This window comes from Cladophialophora bantiana (genome assembly GCF_000835475.1).
Source record: "Cladophialophora bantiana CBS 173.52 unplaced genomic scaffold supercont1.4, whole genome shotgun sequence".
Taxonomy (NCBI): domain Eukaryota; kingdom Fungi; phylum Ascomycota; class Eurotiomycetes; order Chaetothyriales; family Herpotrichiellaceae; genus Cladophialophora; species Cladophialophora bantiana.
Window position 1 is genome coordinate 1,609,133 of NW_015971578.1, and position 26,391 is coordinate 1,635,523.

At 50.6% G+C, this 26,391-nt stretch overlaps 8 protein-coding genes across 8 annotated transcripts; 3 read left to right on the forward strand and 5 right to left on the reverse strand.

Moving 5' to 3' along the window:
- Positions 1–420: 420 nt before the first annotated feature.
- Positions 421–5,070, forward strand: Z519_03356 (uncharacterized protein; the record flags this gene model as incomplete). The annotated part of the gene is made up of 11 exons (XM_016761106.1): positions 421–817; positions 878–1,171; positions 1,224–1,468; positions 1,518–2,016; positions 2,073–2,218; positions 2,664–2,676; positions 2,749–3,117; positions 3,179–3,684; positions 3,747–4,001; positions 4,063–4,862; positions 4,950–5,070. The coding sequence occupies 11 exons, from the start codon at positions 421–423 to the stop codon at positions 5,068–5,070; spliced, it is 3,645 nt and encodes a 1,214-aa protein (XP_016622956.1).
- Positions 5,071–5,353: 283 nt separating this feature from the next.
- On the reverse strand, positions 5,354–7,151 carry Z519_03357 (uncharacterized protein; the record flags this gene model as incomplete). The annotated part of the gene is made up of 3 exons (XM_016761107.1): positions 5,354–6,114; positions 6,173–6,467; positions 6,528–7,151. The coding sequence occupies 3 exons, from the start codon at positions 7,149–7,151 to the stop codon at positions 5,354–5,356; spliced, it is 1,680 nt and encodes a 559-aa protein (XP_016622957.1).
- Positions 7,152–8,404: 1,253 nt separating this feature from the next.
- Z519_03358 (uncharacterized protein) lies at positions 8,405–10,195 on the reverse strand (the record flags this gene model as incomplete). Its single annotated transcript, XM_016761108.1, has 6 exons — positions 8,405–8,670; positions 8,724–9,001; positions 9,060–9,381; positions 9,442–9,599; positions 9,658–9,867; positions 9,918–10,195. 6 exons carry the CDS (start codon positions 10,193–10,195, stop codon positions 8,405–8,407), a joined length of 1,512 nt encoding a protein of 503 aa, XP_016622958.1.
- Positions 10,196–11,547: 1,352 nt separating this feature from the next.
- Z519_03359 (uncharacterized protein) lies at positions 11,548–13,106 on the reverse strand (the record flags this gene model as incomplete). The annotated part of the gene is made up of 5 exons (XM_016761109.1): positions 11,548–11,615; positions 11,676–12,264; positions 12,360–12,733; positions 12,786–12,904; positions 12,961–13,106. The coding sequence occupies 5 exons, from the start codon at positions 13,104–13,106 to the stop codon at positions 11,548–11,550; spliced, it is 1,296 nt and encodes a 431-aa protein (XP_016622959.1).
- An 896-nt stretch (positions 13,107–14,002) lies between these two features.
- Z519_03360 (uncharacterized protein) lies at positions 14,003–15,206 on the forward strand (the record flags this gene model as incomplete). The annotated part of the gene is made up of 2 exons (XM_016761110.1): positions 14,003–14,117; positions 14,188–15,206. 2 exons carry the CDS (start codon positions 14,003–14,005, stop codon positions 15,204–15,206), a joined length of 1,134 nt encoding a protein of 377 aa, XP_016622960.1.
- Positions 15,207–15,773: 567 nt separating this feature from the next.
- On the reverse strand, positions 15,774–20,093 carry Z519_03361 (uncharacterized protein; the record flags this gene model as incomplete). Its single annotated transcript, XM_016761111.1, has 1 exon — positions 15,774–20,093. The coding sequence occupies one exon, from the start codon at positions 20,091–20,093 to the stop codon at positions 15,774–15,776; it is 4,320 nt and encodes a 1,439-aa protein (XP_016622961.1).
- Positions 20,094–20,476: 383 nt separating this feature from the next.
- Z519_03362 (uncharacterized protein) lies at positions 20,477–21,529 on the forward strand (the record flags this gene model as incomplete). The annotated part of the gene is made up of 3 exons (XM_016761112.1): positions 20,477–20,604; positions 20,655–20,837; positions 20,911–21,529. 3 exons carry the CDS (start codon positions 20,477–20,479, stop codon positions 21,527–21,529), a joined length of 930 nt encoding a protein of 309 aa, XP_016622962.1.
- Positions 21,530–23,538: 2,009 nt separating this feature from the next.
- Z519_03363 (uncharacterized protein) lies at positions 23,539–26,016 on the reverse strand (the record flags this gene model as incomplete). The annotated part of the gene is made up of 1 exon (XM_016761113.1): positions 23,539–26,016. One exon carries the CDS (start codon positions 26,014–26,016, stop codon positions 23,539–23,541), a length of 2,478 nt encoding a protein of 825 aa, XP_016622963.1.
- Positions 26,017–26,391: the final 375 nt, after the last annotated feature.

Consider the following 26,391-nt stretch of genomic DNA (forward strand, 5'->3'; position numbering starts at 1 on the left):
GGTGTACTAATAATCGCGTCAGTGAGTCAGTGCGACTCCACTTGACCGGATTCCCTCAAGAAATTCCGTTCCGGTCCATAGGCGTCTCAAGCTTCGATTGTGAGGGCCACATGCTGACGACTGTCTTGACTCTTGCCCTGTCTCGGATCGATATATCCGTATTAATTGATAGACATCCACCATGACTTACGCGGCTGTATAGGCCCGCACTGTCAGCCTGTCTGTCGTTTATCGGAATCCCGTTACTGTCAAGGCCCTGCATGCTGCCGAAGCCGGACAAATGACCTCAAAATGCCACGAGGATATGGTGGCCCTAAGCATCACCAGATGTAAAGAAAGATGTTTTGACTCCGCACAGGAGGGCAATTTCATTCCAACAACCCTCCTGCAGCAAAAGACAACACGCCACTCCCAGGAAGAATGAAATGCTTGTCAGCTTCGTGTGCACTTGCTGCCGCTGCTGGGGTCTTGACTCATCTCCTATATTTTATCCGCGGCGAGCATCACAAAAATGCACATCTATGGATTCCCCGAGCACTTGCAGCAATTGGTCTGCTTGCCGTTGTGGTCTTCCAGTTGACGCATTATCGACTGATCTTCACGGTCATCACGACAATTGTCCTCAGCACTTGTTATTTTGCTGGCCTTTACCTCAGCATAGGGCTGTACCGCGGCCTTTTCCACCCATTACGAAGGTTCCCAGGCCCGTACTGGGCACGATTGTCGAATCTCTATCACTCGTATCTGATTCGGAATTCCGACAATTATCTGGTTATTCAGAAGTTACATGAGCGATATGGGCCGATTGTCCGGACAGGTAAGTGGAGAGGTAGCTGAAATTCAGGAGGAACATTATTGCTCATGAGAAGACTGAAAGGTCCCGGTAACTTGTCCATCAACGATCCAGCGGCAATACCGATCGTTCTGAGCAACGAATCAAAGTGTATCAAGAGCCCATGGTACGATCGATCTCTGCCACTAGTGAACTTACATACCGTTCGAAGCAAAACTGTGCACGATGCTCGCAGGAAAGTCTTCTCAAAGGCGTTTTCTCCCTCGGCGTTGCGAGACTATGAAGAAAGAGTGGTCGTGCACTGCGAGGAGTTTGTAAGGCAGATGAAGCGCCTGGCAGGAAGACCAGTCGACGTTTCTCAGTGGTTCAAATACTTTGGTAAGGCTGGCGCGTCAGTCGAGAGCCCCGTCTATTTGCTGACGATTCGAAGCATTCGATGTCATGGGTGACCTCGGCCTTGGAAAAGAGTTCCACATGATGACTTCGCCGACAAATCGCTGGATCCCCGAGCTTCTCGAGACCAGCATGGCAGACGTCGGCCCAACAACGCCTGTCCCCTGGCTTGCGCCGATCCTACACAGACTGCCTCGCGCAGGGCACGGTGCGAGGGCTTGGTTGGACTTTGTTGGATCGCAGGTTAAAGAGAGGACGCAAAAAACGTCAGCCAGGAATGATGTGCGGCCCCCTCCACGCCGCGTAATGTAAGGGCTGACCTTGTCCTCAGATTCTGTCGCATCTTGTGGATGTTTATGACCGCACTGAGAAGAGAGATATCGACTATCAGTGGTTGCGTGGCGACACCAGACTTACCATCGTAGGCGGCTCTGATACGACAGCTGCAACGCTGACTTTTCTCTTCCATTATTTGGCCAAAGATCCAAAACAAGTGCAGAAGCTGCGTAGTGAGCTGGAGCCGTTGCTGAGAGGCAAGCCCCATTTGGATTCAAAGGACGTGTCCAAGGCCCACCATCTCAACGGAGTAATCCACGAAGCCCTACGTCTGCACCCGGCTATTCCTTCTGGCTTTCCACGCGTTACTCCGCCAGAAGGTATTACCATCAACGAGGTCTCTATCCCCGGAGGAACCACCGTCGTCCTTCCGCCATATGCAATGCAGCACGACGAGCTCAACTATGTCTTGGCAGACGAGTTTATTCCAGAGCGCTGGTATTCGAAACCGGAGTTGATCAAGAACCCTGAAGCTTTCTTGACATGGAATATTGGTAAGGATATGCCTGAATCCGAGACACCATGAAAATGGTTGACGAAATAACAACAGGAATGAACGGGTGCATTGGGAGAGCCCTAGCGATTATGGAGATGCGCGACTTGATCACCTATTTCATCCACGCCTTCGAGGGTGTCAAGTTCGCGCCTGGTGAGGATGGCAGGGCGCTGCTGGAAGGGACTCTGGATCATTTCACAGTGGGCGTGAAACCGTTGCGTTTGATTTTCGAGGCAAAGGTCGCGAAAAGCCTCTAGTTAGAGCCGAGGTCTGGGTTTTGGGCATTTTGGACAAGTGTCGGATGCACGTTGCCGAAGCGGAAATCCGGGGATCGAGAGGGGAAGATAAACTTGGGGACGTGGTTCGGCTTTTTGCTCCTGCTCCTAGACTCGTCATATATCCCTCCGGCATGTTGTATCCTTCTTGGACAGCTTGAGTTAACTTAGCGGCAATATTAGAGATGCGCCCAGGAGACGCTGAGAGATTAGAGCATTCGGAGAGAGGGCTCCCACTTCCAAATGACCGACCTAGAAAGCGGGCGCGCCAGAGCTGCAATACCTGCAAGGCGCGTAAAACACGGGTGAGAGAGACTTTTGCCTGCCAGGAGATATGCATGTGTGGACGCCATGCTGACATCGAAACAAGTGTGTGGGTAGCGGTACGTCCAAATGCAGCACTTGACTAGGTACCATTGTCTGATGATCTAACAAAACACGCTGTGAACGAACAGTTGGAGAGAGTTGTCAATACTGCAAGACACTGAATATACCGTGCGAGTTCAATCCGAACGGTAGGAAACGGCCATTTTATAGGGTTTCCAGCGATGTCTTCGATCATTCCATCAAACTGCTTCGCCGCTTCGTGTCGGAAGAGGAGCTGCCTGACTTGACAGTGGAAAACATCCAGAGAGTCCTGGCCAATGCGGAAATGCGCTCCAAACCCCTTGTAACAGAGACACCTTCAACAGAAGTTGAACGTAATGGGGCTGATGATCCTCAGCCTGCTGCTGGCGAGATCCAAGAGGTTGTGGAGAGGGATGAACATCCACTCCTGCAAGAAGACTTGGGATCCATGATCCTGGATTCCCTTGGCAAATATCGTGCGTATCGCCATCCGCGGTCGGGCCCTGAAAAGACAGTACGTCGCTCACGATTTGGAAGGTTACGTTGGCGCAGAGTCGTCGATTCGTTGGAACCATGCTGCTCGAATGGCATGCGCGAGCTCCTCAATCCATCTGGACCCGAAGGTCGTATCACCATTGAAAACAGGGTTGCTACCGCCCTTGACGCCAGAGAGCACAAGCACCGCCCGGACTGCTGCAGAGATCTACTTCCCGTGTCGCCAGCTCTGTATACACTATGTGACACGCTTCTTTGAGCATATCCATTGCCTGTACTGGTTCTACTCGCCCGAACAATTTTATCCGCTCCTTGAGGCTACCTTGAATGATCGGGGGACGACAGCAACAGCATCGTGGCTGTGTTCGCTATATTCAATATTTGCTCTAGGGAGTATGCGATCGGGTAAATATGCTGTAGGATTTGGCACGGCAACAACACCTCAGGATTGCAAGCAGACAGCAGATTATCTCGCCATGGCAAAGGGCCAGTCATCCGCCGCTGCGGACGAAGCCGATCTCGAGACCATCAAGGCTTTCGGACTGTTGGTGAGTGGATACCCTATTGGAAATACACGGGTCGGGTATGATCTAACCTGAGTCGCATATAGGGCTTAGCAATGCATGGCTCGTGTTACAGTATGGCTGCATACCTCAACGTGGGAGCGGCGGTCAAGATTGCTTTCTCACTCGGACTGCATAGAGACATGTGCTCGAGGACAAAGGATCTGATCGAAAGGGAGAGATGCAGACGGTTATGGTGGACAATCTACACCCTGGACCATGAAATCTCAATTCGTCTGGGCTATCCGTGCGCGATCGTTGACGAGGCGATTTTCATGAATATCCCACCAGCGTCTGAACAGGTAGGTTAAAGGGCAGCTGGGCCTATGTTCACAAATGAATTGCTCACGGTTGCGATAATAGGTGTTAGACCCGGGCCCCAATATGCCTCTGGGTTATCAGGCTCTGTTTGTGAGCCTGGTGAAGGTGAGAAAGAAGATCAGTTACGACTGCTTCCTTGAACCGGCACAAGCTGGCGGCCGGTTACCGATAAGCCGCGTGTTCAACAGTTTAGCCCGTCAGCGGAGGTGGTTGGAGGGCGTCCCTTCATATCTCCACTGGAAGTCTTCTCTTCCGCCCCAACATCGACGAGCGGTCGCAGTGCTACACCTGCGGTACTGGATCTCGGTCATCTTCATCACGCGGCCTTTCCTGCTGTTCCTGGTCGCGAAGCCTTCCCAGATCACGGTGCCCGCGAAACGAAAATGCTATGAGGAGTTGAGTGCCAGGTGCATCCAGGCAGCCGAGAGGGCTGTGGAAGTCCTGAAGCACATGAAAGAGGCCGACGTCTTGTCGAGCATGACCCTCTTTGACTGTCACTCCATCGGAGAGGTGATGTGGATCCTGATACTTGCATTCCAGAAACTAGGCAGCGCCGAGCATCAACAGATCATCAGGTTTTGTCTGGAAACTCTCAAGAGCATGGATCAAGTGGGTTGGTGTGGCAAAGTCTTGCCCGATTTAGAAGCACGGGTCCAAGAGAGCGGTGCCCTGGACAATCCGGCACCCATTCTGACATACTCACACCAGACACTTGCTACAGAACAAATGCCTCCCCAAAACGATCAAAGGGCCAGCAGCGTCGACGCCAGCATAACGATGCAGACTTCCCCTCCGCCGCCACCCTCTCAAGCCCTGGAAGAGTCGCTTGATTTCTTTGACTTGTAAGTCCACACCTACACTCTGATGTTTTTACCATTTTCCAATGGGGGACTCTGGATTGATGAATTACCATATACTAGTGACATCAGTGGCTCTCAATTTAGCGCCTATGAAATGTTTGACCTTGATTGTCATTCAGACTTGCTGGGTGTGTTCGACGATACGACTTCAACAGCCCCTATCTCCATGTTCGGCATGCCCCCGGTGTAGTTCATGCACGGGCGGGGCGGTAGAAGAAGATGAGGTGTAAAGAATTTCGATCATCCACACGCATTTTGGTTTTGTCGAAGGTGGGGAAATGCCTGTATGAATGCTTTCTACGCACATTGTATGGTTCCTCGGAAAAGAAGCAACGAAATGTAATCCTCTTGTTTAGCAGGTCTGCACAGGCTCCAGGGAAGAGGGACTATAATGCACACTTGGAATTCTCAGATTACACAGTGGTTTATTCTCACGGTAGAATTGTTTTGATATATTTAAAGAAAAGCTATAGTCAGCTATGGCCATTCGGATCGCCGACATCATTCATCCCTACCATATCTTTTTGCCATGGCAAAGGTGACTGCGCTGGCTCCACCGCCCCCAATTCTTGGTCCCTTTTGTCTCTCCATGCTCGGACCTCTCTTTCCTCCACGAAGTTCCCGTGCAGGCCCAGGCGGAGTTTGAAGGGCAGATGAATCACGGCCACTGGGCCCTGTTTGATATTCTGCGCGTCAAAGACACACACGTCGTTCCTGAGAACGTCAAGATGATTGAGCAGCGCCACCACGTAGCCGTCTCCTTCGCGTGTCGAATTCGTTCGCGCAATGAAAGCTGGTTCTTGGAACGTCGCACACGGTCCGGCCCAGAATGTCTCGGTGATCGACTTGTCCCAGGTGAAGTGCCCCAGGGTGTTGAAGAGCCCACCCGCGGGGGAGCCACATTTCGCAAAGTCGTACGGCTTGGCGTTGTCAATCACAGCTTGCCAGTAGTGGTTGTATTCCATGGTCACGAAGCGATCGTCGATGCGAGAGAACTCGCCCGAGTACGCATCGATCTCTTCCACAGGCTCAATCCAGTAGTTTGGCCCTGCCATCCCCGGGTCAAAAATCCAGCGCGTTGTTTTGTTCCGTACTTTATTGCGCACAGCCACGGTTCCTGCGGGTGTATCGACAGGTGGCCAGAAAAAAAAGACATTGCCATCAGCGACCGTCAGGTCGAATACGACTTTGCCATCCGAGGTCTCGTAGCAGCCTACGGTGTGGCCTTGGAATGCTGCGTGATTGTATCAGGGCCAAATCTCTTCAGGAAAAAGTTTCCTGGTATGGCTTACCGTTCTTCGATCGAAACCACTTGATGTCCGTTGGTTTGCCTCCTCTTCGCGGGGCCAAGCCATACAACTGGTCCTCATTTGGATCCCACGCCCAGTGATTGCCACATTGCTTCAATAGCTCAGGGTCACATTTAAGTGGTGTCATTGGCAACACGATCCAGTTGTCACTGATTCCACAATCATGAATAATGCCGCAGAAAGGAGCTTTGTACCAACATTCCTCCGTTTTCACGCCGTTAGCATCAATGGTGTACACCACTATATCGCATGATCCGTCATTTCCGTCTCCACCAGCCTGTATAATATACGATTCAAAACACGCTCGTCTCAAAAAGAGTTAGTGATTGTAATTTACCTCATATCCGTAACAAACCATCTCCCCCGTCTTCGGGTCGAACTTGGGATGCGCCGTAAACGTTGGGCTTAGCACCTGGCCTTCGAAATCATACCTTCCAATGGTCTCCAGGGTGGATGGCTCCATGGCATAAGGAGGGCCATCTTCTTTCGTGGCCAGCAACATCCCCCTCCAGAAGAAGACATTAGTGTTGGCAGCGGTTCGAATCACACCCTTTACCGCTTCATTGTCTGTATACGGATTGCGATACTTTCCAAACAGAGCTTTTCCGTGTTGGCTTTCCTGTATGAATCGATCGGTGTGCACGTAGCGCTGCTTAAAGTGCGCACGGCCGTTGCAGATACGTATCGCTGTTACATTGCCGTCTCCGTTGAAGTGGATGTCAGACTCGTAAATGGGCGGGAATCGATGGTCGGGTTGGATTCGAAAAAAGGTCCCATCGATGTCTGGTGGAATCTGTCCAGTGACTTCGAGGTTCTCCACGTCTCCTTCGATGCGGGAAGGACTGTTGAATCCTCTGAACACCTCAGTCGCGGGAAACTTGACTTGGTCGCTGGCCTTTAATCCCTTGTCGTAGTTGAGAGATGGCGACAGAGTCTTCGCTAACTCGAAGATGTGCGCCATAGAGATTGAGATTCACCTTGAAGCTTAGCTGTGTTGTAAGATCAAAATGCAGCAGACTCACTTTCAGATTATCCTGGGTACTGTTATTAATCTTCTTGTTTTCATCGCATATATGCCGGCAAGTGGTGTCGGAACTTTTACTAGACTCGATGTCTATAGGGTCGAACGAACATGTGTGGATGAACTCTACCATGCCGAAAGACCCTTGTGGATGTTGCGCAAACTTGACCCAACTGCGGCCAGGGGTCAGGAAGCTGAATTCTCCTCTGCACTTCCGACTGCATAGCGTATAAACCGGAATGGCACCGCGAATGACATTGCGAGAGGCAGAGCCGGGTTGATCAAGCGATGGCGCGGGAAATTGTGATTGTGGTCTTCGGATCCAACAAGCCGATGATCTCAGCCACGGTGTTGATCTTCTCAAAGTTAGGGTATAGGTAGGACCCTTCACGACTTCGGGATCCGACCCGACAGCGCCATCTCGCTCAGATAATGAGACCGTATGATGTTTTGCCTAAGAGTATTGCTCGCGTCGCATTGTCTGCGTGTAAATACAGGAGGGTCAGCGCCAAGATATCCCTGAATGCTCCGTCCACCTAACCTGATTTGGAAGGCTGTCACTACACAGAATCACAACGACTGGTGCTTTTACACAATCTGTGAGCGTCTTTAAACAGGTAAGGCTCACGTTCAGACTATGCTCATAGAATGGACGAGGGAGTTTTCGATGTTCTGGGTTCGGGTCAACCATCTCGGTTTACAAGCACGGAGAACTCGGAGCTAAGTACCAGTCCAAATCAAACCTCCTCGAGTCTCAACAGCAGTGAGGACGCTAATTTGAAGTATTCCCCAAGGAAGCTCTCATAATATCTACGAGTAGGTTGATCTGCTGGGTCTAAGCTGCTAGTGGAGACTAGGGACAAGTTATTGTACTTCAATGAAGTATTCGCCATAACAGAATGTTTTATAGCCGCGATCAGGATAAACCGAAGCCGCTAAACCGGCTGGAGCCATCAACATTTAAAGCTGAACCTATGCCCTGATATACCAGCCTAAAGGCTCTTTCCTGTGCTCGCGCAAGGAGAGACCGCTTCCGAGGTACTCGAAGCGGTTGGGGCTGCTGTAAGTGAACTCGAAGTCTTGCAACCGCGGCTCTCTAACAGACTCCAGGAAGTGATTGACAGAGCCTGGCCATGGTCCAATGATCCTCCCATTGCTTGTTCCACATTTATACCTGCACGCGAAAAAAACAGTTAGAACGGTGTTTCTAATGCCGGACGTCCACTGGAGAAGAGATCGTTAAACTCATACCAGCTGTTGCAATTTCCAGAAAACGTCAAAAGCTCCATCACTGCGTCTTTGTGGTCATTGAACTCGGTTGTTGCTTCCCGGCTCACCACAACAGACTTCACCCCTTGGCATTGAATCTTCTTCACAAAGCTCAAGGCGAATTCAATTTGGGCCTCGATGGATGGCATCAGAGATCCGTTCGAGATTGGCGTGTTTGGCCCAACAACCACTATTGTCAAGGTCAGCTTAGAAGGAAATCAAAGCAAAAAGATGGCGACTCACTAAAGTAGTTTGGCATGTCCGGGACGGCACAAGTGAAGTACGCCTCAGCCCCAGTCTTTGACCAGCGTTCTCTGAGATCTACGCCATGTCTTCCGATGAGTGGGAATGGAGGAATGTAGGATGTGTCATAGCCTGTAGCAGCAATGACCACGTCGACTGCATGTACCTTACCATCGACAGTCACTAGGCCCTCTGGGTTGATCTCTCGAATCTTCGTTGTGACAACTTCAACATTGTCCTCCTGCAGGGCTTCGAGGTAGCCCTCCCCAGGGGTTACCCTGTACAGTTCGTCGTAAGCACGCAGCCAGCGGTATGAGACCGGTTAAACCTGCTCACCGTCGACAGCCCACCTCGAAATCCGGAATGAGCTTCTCGCGAAGCTCTGGATCCATTTTTGCAAGTCTTTCCCTCATTTGCTTTTCTACAATCTCCCGCGCGGCCTTTTGAGCAGGAGAATTTTTGTAGAAATTGGGAAACCTAGCATTTATGAGGTGATCAATTTCTTGACGATACTTCCGTAGGTGTTCTGGATCCTCGAGGAACTTTTGCTTCTCTTCTTCGGTATACGTTGTGGCACGTCCGTCGGAGGCCATTTGACCTGCAAACTGAGGTGCAATCCAGGTCGGAGACCGGGTAAAACTGATGAGAGATTTCACAACTATGTCATCTTGCCTCAGTTGCCGTCCACATATCAAGAGCCAGAGGATCGTTTGCTTACTTGGTTGGATGGTGGGGACTACCTGAATGGCAGACGAACCGGCGCCAATAACCGCAACCCTCTTGTCTTTGAGATCAAGGTCCTGGGGATACCGGGCAGTGTGGACGAGTATTCCCTTGAATGAGTGAAGTCCAGGAATATCGGGCCATTTCCATTTGCTGCTTGTAGTGTTAGGTGGTCCACGGTCGCAGGAGAGAGCCACGCCGTGGAACTTACTTCAACGCTCCGCAACAGTTGATAACAACGTCTGCTGAGTCCTCGGTTACCTTGCCAGTCTCGAGATCCTCCACTTTGATTGTCCACTTTCCGTAGCCTTCGTTCCACTCTGCCCCAACCACGAGATGGTTGAATTTTGCATGCTCATAAACACCGTATTCTTCAGCTCTGTCACGATAGAATTTCCAGATCTCCTCTGCGCCAGCATAGCTGTCGGGAATTATTAGTCAAATGCATCAACGACTTTTCTGCTCACTCACAATTTGGACCAGGTTGGGTTTCCCACCCAAGGATAGCTGTATGAATGGGCCGGGATGTCACAAGAGCAACCCGGATATCGCGACTCTAGCCACGTCCCACCCACATCTGCGTTCTTTTCATATATTACATACTCAACCTGCTCGAGTTCCTTGGCCTTGTATGCGAACGCTATTCCTGATATTCCAGCTCCGATGACAATGATTTTAACAGGTCTCGCTATTTGGCCGATATATAGGTCTTTGACCGTATATTGTTTCGGAATGTCGATTGAACCCATGGTTGCTTTTGCACCTACCTGGTAAGCAGTTCCAAAAGTCCTGCATCCGACATGAGCAGAGCCTACCAAGTATATGTCAGGGGGATCCACGATGCATGGAGTCGGGGAAATATGGGGTGGTCAAGGCGGCGGATGTATCTAGCCGATGTGTCAAGCCTGTTTTGAACTCCCATCCAACGATCGTCTATATTTTTGCTGTCCCTTCGGGAAACATTAATTCAGAGTAAACCCAAAGTCCCATCCACCCTGCGACATCGGCTTTAGCTCGCCGATGCACCAGTTCTGCCGGGGAGCATTGGAAACGGGGGCGTTGCCAGGGCGCGGCAGAACACCTGTCCTGCGAATCCGGTGATCTCGCGGGAACCTTTCGGATTGCCCAGGGCAACTGGATCGGTCAAGGGTGACAGCAGTTGAGACATTGCACACTTGGCAGCACAAGCAGAGAACAAACTGCTCACACCTCACTGTGTGATCTCCCCCGGACTGGGCCACTTTTAAAACCACCTGCTCTTGGCTCACCGTCTTCCTGCCACTAAACCAAACTAGAACCTATAATTAATCACAGTAAATACGGCCCATTTCTGAGGCCTCTGAGAATCGAATGCTGTGTTTAATTTTTCTATACCGCTGAGGGTACCCTTTCCTCCCACGAAAAGAAGGGAGGCTTAGCGACAGTATTCTATTACACATTGAGTTATATAGTCCGTTCCATCGCTGATGGTTATCCAGCCACTCCCCAGATTCACTCAAGTACATTCAAAAAAGAAATCCATTTTCTGGGCGTTATTGTAGTTGTATACCGGAGAAGTGACGCTGGAGATGCTTGTCACTTCAGCAGTCCTACGGCCACACCCGGCATAGATGTCTTAGCATACTGTCAAATGGCTGCTATACACCTTGAGAAGTTGCTTAGCCCAGAAGGGACGTACCCCTAGGGAAGGAGGTAGGTGTCGAACCAAAGGTCGACAGCTTTATTTGGTTATTCAGCTATTGGATAAGCTTGAGGCTTTCATGTTGGCTTCTCCAGAGAGAGGATAACACAGAGCTAAGGAAAATTGAATAAGGTCTCGTTGATGTAGAGGTGTATTGATAAGACGTGGTTGCTGCTTGAGACAGCATACTTCTGAAATTCGCTTCTCTGACTGCGCTCCCAGTTCATTATCTTCAATTGCTTTACTACCGTGACAAAGCTCTCCGTGTAGGCCAGCGTGTACTTTGATTTTGCTGGCTATTACCTTCGATTCCTGCAGACATCACTGTCGGTCATGACCTTTGCTCAGATTTGCCAATTGATATCCCACACTAATGGGCCAGGGCAAAAGCGCCCCAAAGATAATTTTCCCTATTCGTAATCAATCAGCGGTAGTCATAAAAAGATACTTCAACCTTTTGCTCCACTCACCGACTTCAGCACTGACCCCTAGTTCAAAAAGTCAGATTCGGCCGAGACTGAGTGCTGAACCCTTACAAAGAGACTTACCTCCTTTTCGTCGTTCCATCATCTTCGTTTGTGTCTCTATCTTCATCTCCAAGGAGTGAATCTTCTGCTCGTAGTCTTTCATTTGCTTGTTAAGCATAGGGCTGCCCTGACCCGCGTCGAGCTTCGCCTGCAGTTCACTGTGCCTTTTCGAGCTTTCTTCGAGCTGCTTGACCTGGTCATTGATCCTGTTCTTCATCTTGTTCATCTCTTCCTCGCGCTCCTTTTGTAGCTTCTCAAAATCCCGCCGGATCGATTCTCTAGCTCTCTCTCCTTCCTCAATTTTACCTTGTAGATCCTTCTGCATGTCGGCAATGTATGCTTTTGCTACTTCATCGTGGCTCTTGATGGCTTGGTCCATCTGTTGCTTCAGCTCTCTCATCTCCTTCTTGTGCTTGGCCTTCTCTCGGAGAAGGTCTTGGTCGAGCTGCTGTCCGGCTGCTGTTTCATTGAGATCCTTTTTGTTTTCGACCATTTCTTGTTGGATTTGCAATATAATCTTTTCACGTCTGTCGATAAGATCACCGAGAATTGATAATGCTGACGTCTTGTTCCCTTCGTGCCGACGCACCAAACTTCCTTGCTTCTTCATCTGCGTAAGCCCATGATTAGTGCCGATCATCGCCATGTAAAAGGTCGAGATGTTCAGTAATAAACATCATACACTCAGGGAAGGCTGAAACTTACGGTACCCCAAAACTTCTCAACGAGCTCCCTTTCTCTCTCCTCACCTGTTCTATTCGACACGATGGACCACATTGTAGTCACCAGCATGACGTTCTGATAGCAATGAGGCCCACAGAGCTGCATGAACATCAAGAGATTTCGTCTAGCCGAGCCTTGCATCTTTGGATCGCTGATCCTGTGTAAATAAAGAACGCCGCTGAGGAGAATTTTGTTTTGATACGTTGTGTTCAGCCAGTTTGCAATATCTCTGAGGACCTCGGCATCGTTCTTGTTTGTGTCATCGAAGCCTGGTGTGTCTATCAAGTGGACTAGGATGCTGGCGTTGTCCCCTTTATCCTTGCAAATGAAACTGTACTCCTGTACCACCGTAGTGCCTGTACACACTTAGTCTCCGATGGCTCATCGGTGATGCTCTATGGCACGTACAGCTCTCCAGGCCATGTCCAATCTTAAGTTCTTCCGGTGGTTTGCCAGTGCAAAGCTGGATAAATGAGCTTTTGCCGGCACCAGTGACTCCCATGACAGCGATCCAGACTTCTTCCATCCTGACAAGAGATTAGCGATATTGGAAGGTTGATGCTGTGAAGGTGCATAAAGTTACCCTTTTCCATTTGACGAGCTGTTGATCTCGTCATTAGCTTCGTCATCAGACTCAGACTCATCCTTTACAGGAGGCAGTCGTAGCGAGTTGGCCAACTCCTCGTGGTCTCGCACTGCTTCGTCATCAGTCGATTTGAGCTTCGCCATGGTCACCATCCCGATGCAAGTTTCAAAGGGGAGAAGGTTGCAGACTCACAAATTCAGCAGTCACTGAGCCTATTTATTGTTCCGGTTGTGGCAGGAACATGAGAGATTCAGCCTCACACTGACCATTTTCCAAGTATTCGAGGTTGGCTTTGAGCCCCGCATCTCAGACGTGTTTCCTACTGGGAACAGGTTGCACAGTGAGACTCGAGATAATGAAACCTTCCAAGTCCTGCAATATCGGGCCAAATGAAGGGTATGGCGACTGATTGGACGACCCGTGCATACAAGGGCTGAAAAATGCCAAAACTTTGAGCAGGTCTCTCCCCTGATAGAGCGATATATTGGGAAGCAAGCGCCCTTGCCAGAAGGAAAGGGCTATACGAGTGAGTGGTACGCCTTAGAAAAGGTCCGTGGCCAGCTGCATGCGAGGTTTACTGCCCGTATTCAATTTTACGTTGATCTGTATCACATGCGTTGATCCACCCCCTGGTTGCCCAGCCTTGTAACACCTGCCGGGCTTGCGAAAATGGCAAAGCGCTCAGTCTTGGCGGGTAGGCATAGAATGACAGCAACTTGTGATTGGTCGCCTGATCGTTAATACTTGCTCCACATAAAATGGCCCCTACTTCGACATATTTCCGCTGCAGTTGAGGGTGCTCTTTTGCCCAGGTTTTTGGCGCACCGCCAGAAGGAAGTCCTCGGGGAGGGCCAGCATCCGGCGAGCACCAAGCAATACGATCTACCTTGCATAGTTTTATCGTACAGTGTATGGGTAGTCTATGTGCCTTAGCATACTTTCTCTCGCCCATAACGAGCGAGCTCAATGTGCAATTCAAAGTGCTCGATAACCACTCGATCTCGTGAGGCAACTTGATGCTTGGAAAGAAGTCCTTGCCATGGACCAAATATTTGTTGTTCTGCTTCTCGGCGAGACAGGGTCGGGTAAAAGTACATTTGCCAGATTGTTGACCGGTGACCCATCCATCCGAGTTTCTCACGGCCTCGAATCAGGTAATCGCCCTTCAACAGCTTGCCCATTAGTAGTATTATGAATAGAAAGAAGAATCTGAACGAGACGCAGGTACAGATCATATCTCCATCTATGAAACCAGCCTGAGGGACTGGGCGTGCACCGTTATCGACACTCCAGGCCTCAACGATGACTATTCATCAAATATGAACATCTTCCAACATGCACTACAACTCCTCAAGTCGCCATATTATCCCCAAGGCAACGAAACATTCATATTCTACTTTCATCAAATCATCCAGCCACGATTCCCGCGGAGCGCTCATACAAATTTGCTCATGTTCTCCGACTTATTCAAAGGTTCCCTGCAGAATCTCGTCCTAGCAACCACGTTTTGGAGCTGCTTGAGTGGGACGGCAAACATTCAACAAATAGGGGAGAAGAGAGAAGAAGAACTGGTGAGCACGGATAAGTTCTGGGGCTCCATGGTCCGACAGGGTGCTCAGATCCGGCGGATCCCAGACACCAGACAAGGATGCCTGTCGTTAGTTCTCGATATCATAGCCCACAGCAGGTCTCGGCCTTCACGCTCCGAGGCTCCTATCGAGCCATCAATTGTACCTTCAGAACAAAGAGCTTGCGCGGCGGAAGACATCGAAAGAGTCCGGACAGAGCACGAGCGTCAGAAGCAGGAATGCATTGAACAATTCGAAGCATACATCGCTGAGGACCTCCAACGGCGCCTGACACTAGAGAACGAACAACGCCGCCAGAGCGAACACCAGATCCAGGCGGCACAAGAAGAGGACATTGCCATCTACCAAACACAGCTGCAAAACATGGATCGTGTCATGGAGGAGGCGGCACAGATTGAGTGCCGCCAGTCCGAACAGCTCGAGATCCTCGATCGTAAACTCACGGCCATGAGCCATCAGTCACGGAATCAACAAGACCAGAATCGATGGGCGTTTTGGCGGCAACACTGTGACAGAGTGAACAAAGAATTGGCTCTTCTACAGGCCGCGCGAAATGCCAACCCGAATCTCTATCGATTTAATGCGCGAATCGACACAATTTGTTGTAACAACTGCTATCTGCCGGTCAAGCAGAACGAGCGGTATTACAGTTAGTATCACATTGTCTCCCCTCTCGAGGTGGTGATCGACGGGCACGTACTAACTGATCTGGTTTTTCTCTACCAGGGTGTCGTGAATGCTGGGGCGGTCAATTTTCCATATGTTCGCGATGCGTCCATGGACAAGGGGCACACTGCGACAATGCTCAACATCAACTCGTTCAATACTGCCAAGTGCGTGATCAAGGTAACTGTCACCACAGAATCGAAGACTTGGCGCCCAACACGATGGTATTTTGTGGGAGCTGCCACGGCGCACTCGGCACTGTCTACCTGCGTAAGAAAAATCAATGCCCCAGTCTTGGTGACAAAGTACGCTGCTGACCCGAAAGGCTAGACTGTTGCTCGTGCAATCATGGATATTTCTACATGTGTCTTGGGTGTGGGATTGCCGGTGCCGCCTGCAGGCGGACGCGATGGAGGCTCAACGGTCACTACTTGCACATATACACACGATATGTCCATTTACCAATTTCATGAGACTCTGGCCAGGTCCCGCTTCTGAGCGCGCAGTCCGGCCAGAGACTTCGTCAGCGCCAATTGCTCAATCACCCCCGAATCTCTACCTGTCAGCCAGACCAGAATCTGCGCACCACCGCAGAGAAAGACCGGCATGTCCAATGAGCGAGAATGAGGCCCAGTAGTACGGGTTCTTAAATGGCTGTTCTTCCCACTCACGCTTTTTATTGTCGATAGGGATCCGGAGGGTCCTTTTACCACCCTTCAAAAAGCTCGCAACACTAATGCCGGCTCGCTCCGCATAATCCCAGTCCGTCATGATCTCCTCCAAAAAGTTCAAGCCTTCCGCTTTCGTCATATTGTAAAGTGTGATTTGGGCGTACTGCCATGCTTTCGCAATCGAGATGCCGTCCTGTTGTGCCGCGATCCTCCTGTAAAACAGCGTCAACAACATCAGCGTTTCGACTTGGCTGACCTTCCACAACGCCCCCATGTAAACCTGCGCACCGGATTGCAAGACGGCATGAGAGAAACCAAGCACGTCGTTACCATTGGTCACTTTTCCGAGTCCAGACAGACAGGCACAAAAGACGACTAGTGAGGCGTGCGTCTTCAATTTGGCAAGCTCCATTACCGTGAATTGATTGGCCAATGAGAGGTAGGATTGCCATGGTGATAGCGGGGACTGATGGCCATGTGTGCCGATGTGGACAATAGTCGCGTCTTCGTACTCTCTTGCAAATTTGGATTCGTCAACTGCCTCTGCCGCAAGAGGCGGGGTCTTAAAGAGTCGATACAGGCCTAGTGCTCCAAGCACCACCGGGGCTGCTTCACTGTTGGTTTGCTGGTGAGAGTTGACGATCGTCATAAGCTTGGACGCTGCCATGGTTGATCTTGCTCGCCCTTCATCCAGCCTGACCAGTCGCTCCAGCACGGCAATACTGGGAACTTGTGAGACAGCTTTGGCAAGAATTAACGGCTCCTTTTGGTAGAACAGACATCCGAAGGGGAAAGAAATGAATGTCGAAGAAGGCACGAAGACAACGTGCTCGACCCGCGGGAGCAGTTCATTAAGCGGATCAATCACCAGTTCCGAGAGACGGACCAATTTGTTGATGAGGCTGGTTTCACCGAGGCCCACGCCTCCGCTTCGTAGAGCCTTCACGTAGGGCAAAACCATCCTGCGTAGTTCGAGCTCATTGGTAGGGTCTTCGTGAACTACCTCAACGCCTTTCTGTGTGATTCCGAGGATGATCAGCCCACCGCGGGAAGTATTCAGCTCGATCACAGCAGTATTAGGAGGAACTGCGGTAAAGATTGTCGGTATATCCAGCCGATAATGTGATGCTAACAGGAGTGCCTTCGAAGCGTTTGAAATAGATACGGAGAGCTCGGCCCCGCTCCCTTGTCCATCAAGCTCTTTCAGCTCATGTTCATATTGTTTGATTTCTCTCTCAATACGTTCCACGACTTTGCGCCTCTTTTCAAGAGTCGGATTCAGAGCATTCCTCCGTTGTCTCTTTGCCAAGAAACATTCTTGCTCAAGAGACCTCAGCTCCTTCCGTGCCGTTCGTTCGACCGATTTGAGATCGTTGATCTGTCGGTTCAGAAAAGATTTAGTCGACCAGCGATCAAGGTCCTCAACACTCGCCTCATCGTTGACGATGATCAGCTCCAACAGCGTCCGGGCAAATGAGTCTTCTGTAAACAAAAGTGCCTGAGTAAGCCAGTCTGCACCCGTCAAGCCCCAATCCGATGGACTCTTCTGTTCCGAAAAGGTGGTAGTTTGCTGTCGCCAAAACTTCAACGCCACTCGGACGAGGCCGGCAAACAAGTTTGAACTATGGATCGACCATCCCATACCTCGCCTTGCATCAGGATCTTCCACATGTCTCCTTTGCGTCTGCAATGATCTGTACGACCAGAGATACCAGGAAAAGGCTTTGTCCACGTTATGATTATGTTCCCATATGGCCGCCACGCAGACGCCGAACTTCCACTCCGTGCGGTCCATATCGGGATGGTCGGAATTGAGCTGGTCAGGAAATACTTGTTCAACCTGGAGGAGAATTTCGAGACCCCTGGTCCAGTCATGTGAAAGATAACACAATGAGATGGCCAGGTCTGCTGCGTTGAAGTCGATTTTCACCTTATTGGAAATTGAAAGACCCTCAAACTGCACTTCGCGCAACTCTAAGTCGACCAAGTTATTCGCGCAGCCACCGAATATGGACGAGATCGCGTGTGGAACGAGCTGGCGAGCCTTTTCATACCTTTCAAGTAAAGTATGTACGATAACGTGGTGGATCAGTCGAGTATATTCCGCGCGAGAGACTGTGGCGCTCCGCTCAAGGTATTCCTCCATGCACGTGTTGAAACCGTCCAGATCAGCTTCATCAAGTTTGGCCAGGCCCTGGGTCATGTAATCATCATATAAATCCTTCAAATTGCATGCTGCTTCTGTTTCTTTTAGAACCTCCGACATGTTGACTTGTTTCCCAACGGTGTCAGAAAGACATTGTTTAGCCGCAATAATCTCTGTCAATCCCAACTCCTCCCCAAGGTCGCGGTATTCATCACGCCAGCTATTGATGGCATTCGCATCGTTTGATGAACCGTAAATGGTCGAGATAATACGGTTATATCCCGTAAGCAGATTCAAAATTGGCATACCGAGCACCCTTGCATTGTGGGCATCTCTTGATGAAAGTTCTTGAAGATATCTGAAGACTCGGCTCTCCTGGCGAATAGTGTCGATCGCGACTTGCGCAGCAGTAAAGTTCCCGCAGAGATACTTCAACTGAGCGTCTGCCAGCTTGGATTGCAAGAGGTAAACCTTGTCGTCAAGGGCTTCAAAAAGAGCTTTGGCGCTGTCAATGCAAAGTCGTGCAAGGTCTGCTCTCGCTTGATCAAAGAAGAGCCGTCGCCCAAATCTCATCATCATGAACCCCAGCATTTGAGCTAGTGCAGTATTCTCAGAAGTCTTTCCCCACGATCCGATCTCGGTGGCCCTGCTCTCGAGCCATAGGTGGTCACCCCGGCTGATGTCGAGCAGTAGCTTATGGCAGGCGACGAGCTGCAAGTGAGATTCATCCCAGGAGAAGTTGTCCTCTGCCGAGTACAGTTGAACTGCCGCATCACTGAATAAGGCGTCTGCCTCTTCCTGATTCCCCTCAGACATAACATGGAGTGCACTCATGTGCAAAATGCAAGCTCTTCGCAGAGATATCGCCCCGCACACTCTGGGCGCAGCAATTCCCTGTACATGGGAAAGTGCGTTTGTGTAATGGGCATCTGCTTCCTTGTGCTGCTTTAGACGGAAGGCAGGCTCAACTTTGTCCCATTCTTCATTATCCCACCCTGACAATTGACCTTCCAAAATCATATTCAGCGCCAATGGACTGGTGAAGGGAGGAGAGACAGTCCTGTCACCTAGGATGATCTGGTAGCTAGCCAGACCAACGAGGTCGTGATCCGTTTGGTAGAGGCGATAGAGCTCTGCGAATGCAACAGCCGGCTGAACCTGCGTATCTCGCGGACTTATTTCACACTTCAACCGTGTACAATACCCAAGAGCAGGCGACAATGCCGAACGGGAGATCAGGTTAAATAATTCAGCCGACGGCGTGTTCTGAAGAAGCGTTTTGTTTTTTTCAGCCGCGCCTTTCAAGCCTGCATTGGCAAATCGCGCATGCAAACAAGCGGATACCCAAGCTGCGATGTATGAGGAGTGGAGCTCCTGAAGTACTTGAAACTCGCACTTGTCCACGATGGACGTCGTTGGATACATGGGGATTAAAGAGGCAGCCTTGCTTTCATTCCCAAGCTCACACTCGTGGATCGTGGACGCGGAACCCCCTAAGTTGGATCGAAACCTAACGACAGGTAATGTCAACCTGGAAATCAGGTTCAGACGTTCATACAACCTGAGCCGGACTTTCCATCTATCATCCAGACTAGCTTCGTGCTCGAGAATCTTGTCGAAGCATGCCTGACTTTGACCATATTCACCACGCAGCGTTTCGAAAATCCCCCTCAGAAGACATTGCCGAGCATGGCCTTCCAGTGTAGGACGAGGCTGTGATCGTTCAATTTCTTGAATGCACGTTTCGATCTGTCTGAAGTCGCCTCGATACTCTTCTGCGAATATCGAACCCCCAAAGAGCGTTGATATCTCATTGAAGTCCATCACACAAAGCGGCTTTTGCCGCAATTGCAACTCAACAATATCGGCAGCCCATGGAGCGAGAGGAAAACTCCTGTAATAAGCCGTTCCTCGACCGGCGCCGGGACGCCGACATTGGACGCCATTCACACGAGCTACAAAGCCTGCAGAGAGCCACCGCGTTGTTATCTTGGCCGCCGAGAGCTTGGCAGGTGCGTATGTCATGACCTCCCCTGCATCGTCCAGCGGGGGGAGCATTGTGAGCGATCCAACCACAAAAATATCGCATATGTCGCGACATGAAGCATCTCGTATTTGCCAGGTGGAACACGGAGGGCGAGGGAGCTGAACACAAGGCAGACTCAGCTGGTAGTGACATTTACGAAGTTGGCTTCGCTTATTCTTGCACGCCATGAAATAGATATCTCAAGTCCAAGAATTTGTCGGCCCAATGCTGGAGAAGGCCTCGGAGTTTGGGGCCAGGCAGAGACAACGTTCAGAAAAGTTCCCATTTCGGCTGTTGACTGCATTGCGCGCCTTGACATTAGTTCGTGTTAAAATACGGAGTGAGTCTGTCTGAGCGACCCTCTTCATTTACCCTCTGAAACGGACAAGCAACCCATTGGCAGCCCAATTTGACAATGCCATACCACGAGGAAGATACTTACTATCTTTACCGTCGGGGCCATGACCTCAAGCTTGGCCATCTTTTGCTTGGCAATTACAAGACCCCAACTCAAGTTCCACATTGTCCAATGACGACATTAAGGTACTGACAGGCCGTCAAGAGATTGACGTTCGGGCGCTGACTCGGTGAAGTCCCAGTGAACTCTCGACCTGGGCCACTGTAACCGAACAGTATGGCACATTCACCGACGCACAAGGATGGAGTATCAAAACCGAGGTCGAGGCTTTCGGGACTGGTCGCATTGGAGGAGGGCAGACCTGGGAGAAGAGCAATATTGTCGTCGCTAAGAGCGGCAAACGAGTCGAGATTCAAGGGTGTGTGGGATGGTCTCTTTTTCTGCTCAACTGGTCCACTGCTGTTGCTAACCAAATGCCCGGGGTGTTGCAGTCATAAAGTCAGAGACTTCTTTCAGCAAAAGGTCCTTGCAGCGCCCGGAGTCAAAGAACACCTCAAACGGTGGCTGACAATTTCTCGGACAAAATACCTGCTCACGAAAGCAGGGCTTAGGCCGAAGCCTGATATCTGGTGTCTGACGGGATTGTTCGAACTGAGCGACGTCACTGTTACGACAGTGTTTAGGAAGAATCCCTCGGTTGGCTTCAGCATCAGCTCGGCCATGGTCGCGGCGCTGTCGGGCGGCACAGTGCCTATTGGGGCCACGATCGAGCTCGGTCAGGATGTTACTGTCAAGTGTGATAACAGATATCCAGAGACACGGGTGTGGGCGGCGCAGTATCAGTTGATCAATTCCATGCCCGTGTTAAGAGTTGACGGCGACGAGGCTATCCCAATCAACTACATCGAGGTGTACCCAGACTATACCTATACCAAAGGGAAAGTTCTTGGAGACGAGGATGACCAAGATGAGGCATTTGAGCTCGAGGTTGAACCTGTTGAGGAGGAGGAGATTGACGTGGATGGGTTCGATGGCGAGTATTGGGAAGCTTACCGTGATGCCGAGGAGATGACGAAGAAGCTCAATGGATTAACGGACGCAGATGCTTGAAAGGAACAACATGAGCCTTGTGAGACCTAGCCGCATTTGATTTAGTTCTTCGACTTTCCCATTCGATTTAAGCGAGGAATGAACCGTTGCTTTTACTGACCTCCAGCCCACCATCCAGGCGCCCAGAGATTCACAGAATTGGAGTCGAGGTAGGATTTCCTCGCGCACCACCCTTGTATTACCGACGAGTTGAGCAGATCAATCTAGGCACGGTCGATATCAGTGTTGGCACGCTCACTCAATGAGGCCAGTCAATAATAGATCAGAGACGGCACCGTCAATTCTGTGAAGACACGACAAGATTAGGCAGGAAGAGATCGGCAGCTGCATAACGTCTACAACAACATCTCGGTCGTGATGTACAGTCTCCTGGGATGTTTTCTCGACACACTCGACGAAGACATCAAACCCAAGGCTCTCTCCCTGAAGATACGCGCATCGACACCGCGCTCACTTCTTCCTAGATCCTGGTCTATAATCTGCAAGAGTAGACACAGCCCGACCCAGTCCAATCCACGCAACGCTGATATACTTTTCCTTTGGACCTAATTTCCGCCCACGTCAAGCTGTCTGCCACAGCGTCGCGGGAACGAGCGGAGATGTTGCGTCAATATCTTTGAAAACCTTTTATTGTACAATTCGAGGAGGTCTTGCATATTTCCACCCTCTAACCCTCATCGCGCTCCTCAGCCGAGCACTGCGCGATGCATTTGGTCAAACCGAGCTATTACCGTAAAGTCCAGCAAGCATTGTACACATGGGATGACAGGGCTCATCATAGAGCTGTTCTGTTAAAATGCGCTGTGTTCTCAAGTCTTCTTTTTCGGTCCAGAGATCATTGGGTATAAGCGACCTAGGTGATGGTTGATCGTGGATTTGCCTTTCGGTGGGGGTTTCTGCCGCGCACGAAGTCAGTCAACGGCATAGGGATATCGAGAATGGTCGTGAAGCCAATGAACAGTGTGGAATATGCGCGACGTACCGGTGCATCCATGCAGTCTCGTAGAGCTTTCTCAAGGTGTCCGCAACCTCCTGAAGCGGCGCCCGCCGCCCAGCAATCTGTGATCAATCACGTTAGTATGCATTGCAAGTATCATATAGTCCCTCCAGCTCTTCGCATTACACTCGTGGCGCCACCACAATTTTTATACCCAGTTGAGCTTTATCATCCCACCTCTTGTGCACGGACCGGTTTTCAAATCTGCAAAAGCATCCCAAACATCTCTGAGAGAAAGGCGGTAGGTAGAGACATACTCAACATCGCAGTCATAGGCCCCAGGCACGGATTCGGTTCTTGCTTGTCCGGGTGTCTAATCTTTAACCGCGACACGGTCTGTAGGCGGACTGGGTTGATTGCTGTCGAGGAGCCGCGGGGAGGCATCCTGTCGGGTGTTCGTAGAGTATACACAGAGAACAAGAGACGAGAGTGGAAGGATGGCGAAAGATGAACCGGGGGGAGGGTAGCTCGTGATAGATGGTGGAAACTCAAGGGAGCTTCCGAAATATCCTCGCTGGTAGGGCAGCACGCGCTTGCTAAGGGTGTCGTATTCGACAAGGCATGAAAATTCGGAGCTGTGACCAGCAACCCCAAAGGACTTGAGACGGTGGATGCCGATGAAGGAAAACTGTTCTGAAGCAGAGGGCAAAAGTGGAAATTGCGGCAGAACCTCGGTGACGAAGCTGCAGCCTTGCATTCGAGGCGCAAGGCTTGGGGGGGGGGGGGGGGGGGACAAGGCTGCACAATACACAGACCGCCCAAGACACCGAGGACCTTGCTGCTATGTTCCTGTTGTATAGGTGCGTAGAATCCATAAATGTACTGGTCTATGTTCAAGTTACGTACACACCGCACCAGAATCCATATCGCATGAGAGGAAGAGATGGCAAAAAGGCACTCCAATCCACTATCATAGTAGAGTCATTTGAGTCACCATAATACTTATTGTCACATGGGTGTTCAAGAGCAACCACAGGATTTAGGTTAGGTTCACTTTCCTCCTTTGCCCTTGTCATCGAAAAATGTCATCAAAAGTCATCTTCCCAATTCGAGTGCTGTCACTGGTCGATGCCCCAGCTTGAACACCGAGAATGTTGTTATGATTATTAAAAACTGGACCCATGTATCCATCCGACAGCATGAGACGGTCTGGATCATTGCAAAAGGCTTCGAATGTTGTGTCATCTGCAAACCCGAAGTCCTTGAGTCCCTGGGTCCTGTCCATGCTCCATTGTGTTGTATCCAGCTGAGCCATTTCGTGGAATAAGGCATCAATCTCGTCTCCGTTGAAGCTCGGAGATGTCGCCAACCCCGAAATGTTGGCTTTTTTCGTCATCAGATCAGGGCCAAGGCTAGCCTCGTTATTCTCTTCTGGCAAATCAACACTCATAGCACCATAATCCATAGACGTCGACCCAGTCTGCTGTGACTGTTCCACGGCACTTGCATACCGAGGAATGTTCTGATATTGGTGAAGGGCCATCGGCGGCCTATCCTCAGCTCCTAATCCGCCAAGGTCTCCGCGGCTGCCTGAAGCCGGCCGCAATTTGGTATAACTTGTTTGTGTCTGTAAGTCACTGCTGGTTGGCAGCCCTGGAGCTTGATTGGAAGGGCCTGGCGATAAGATCCGAGTATCAGCATCATCCATGGACTCCGCTCCCGGCCAGACCGCAGCCAACCTCGACCGAACCTTAGCCGACCGTTCCAGAAGCAAAGCGCGACCGGCAAGGACCGGAGAAGAGGTGTCGGACACTGCATCGGTAAAATGGCAAAGTGGTATTAGCATGGACGGAATGCCACATTTGTCCAAAAGATTCCACAGATGTTCAAATAATTCCAAGTTCTCGAGGAACTTCCACGTGTGGCGCGGCGGAGCCCCAACATTCGCTTGACGGCTAATCATTTGGATTGCAAAATGACATGCTTGTAAGAGCATTTGATGAGGTGGACGTTGCACCACATCCGAGACCGTGAAAGGGTACCTCTCACCCAGAGAGTTCAGTTGTGATATATGGTGCTGGGTTGCTGGTGTTCCACTGGTCATCCGGGAGGTCTCGGTGCAAAACGCGCTATTGGCAATCATACATAGCTCTGTTAACCGATTAAAGCAGCTCATCACGAAAGCTGGTTCTCGAGACTCCGCCCCATCATGACCAGTTGCGGCCTTCCATGGTTCCCATTCTTCGTGTCCGTCTTCTTCGAGGAGCCCAGAAGGACGCAAGTGTCCACTTTGAAGATGTGGCGGCCTATTTAGACGGATTGCGACGATGGTATCCAAGACAAAACAACCTTGTAGGACTGCTTGCCATGTCTTCTCCCTCAAACTAGCGGATTCAGATCCAGACACCATTGTGCCTCCCTGTTTATTAAAGGCAGAGTCAAGATATAGAGCCATGGGAGTCTTCAGCGAGATCGCTTCCGGTCCTATGGAGATTAGCAAAGCTCGTATAGCAGAGCCCAGTAACATCCAGGCAGACGTCCAGTCACCGAGGCCCATGTCAAGGAGGACCAGTAACAATAATGCCTGAACATGACCGAGCGAAAAAGGTCCACTCTCGGCAGGTATCATCCTCCTCGCTAGAGAACGCATATCAGCAACGCTTGGTCCAGGTATTGCATGAGGGGTCGACCAAAGATGCCGAGTCTGTTGGTGAGAATAGGCACAAATAGCCCACATGTAAGAAAGATCAGAAGTGTCCAGAGGACGTCTTTTTTGAAGCCTAGTGTGTTCGTGGAATTTCCGCAAAGTAGAAGGCCTATCCAAGATGGGAAACCAACAGTGGGTGAATGTGAAGTACTGATCCAAAAGACGTGAGGCCGAAGGCGGAAGTGGCACTTCCTCGAAATTGGTAGTGCTGGGTTGGTTCTGAAACAAAGTCTCTCCGAAGCTAGGTCCAAGAGCGTTTATATTGAGACTACCAACAGCCTCGTTACTTTCTGACACGGCTATGACCTTGAAATCTGGCGTGAACACAGCACTATCGCTTGGAGTGTCGTTCAGAGACTGCGCTGTCTCCGCATCGTCTTCGCAGTCTCGCTTCCGCTTTTGGTGGATTGGAGGGCTATGCTCGAGGCGAGACAGGAGCTTCTCCAGCTCTGGGAGCACGTTTGATTCCTTCCATGCTGTGTGAAGATCATCCCCAAGCTTATGGTGGTTCCATATTCGCAGCAGCTCTTCCTCGTTCTGGCTGACCACAAGCCGTACTGTAGCATCTAGGCCATGCACCTTTTGTAACATGACAGCCCATAATTTCTCCAGGCCCCGGACATATCCCTCTGGAAGTCCTCTCTTCTTGCTCCCTGCCACGTACAGACACGGTTGTCCGGCATTGATACAGTTTGAACATTCTGGCTGGCCATCACATCGATCCTTGCGGGCTCGACAGCGGGTGCAGGCGCGTGCAACGCGGGCTCGTGAACGTTTCGAGGCGTCTTCTTCGTCGCTAGTCCGAGTCAGTCTCCTCTCTGCGTAGGTGCTACGTGAAGCCATCACGAGGAGGTAGATGCGCGACAGCCATGTTCAAAGGAACGGCTATCTTCTCGGAAGAATTGAGCCGAGACAATTCAGGATCATGAAATGCCTTCTCATAATGGAGTCGTGGTAGGGGGCGATTCTGATGGCTAGTCTGCGAGGAGTCTCGGTGTAATCTGAATCCCGCCTTGGTTGATGTTTCCCGGATAAAGCACGTGCCTGCGCACGGAAGCTGCACCCACTGAAATCAACCTCTTCCACTCGCCACACCAACAGTACCACATTAGGTTCACAAGACATGGCTATTTGATCTGGCATGTCTTTACTTTCCCCCATTCGAGTTTCACCATGAGCGCCGAGGTCCCAGAACTACAGTCGCCGGCGAGACACTCT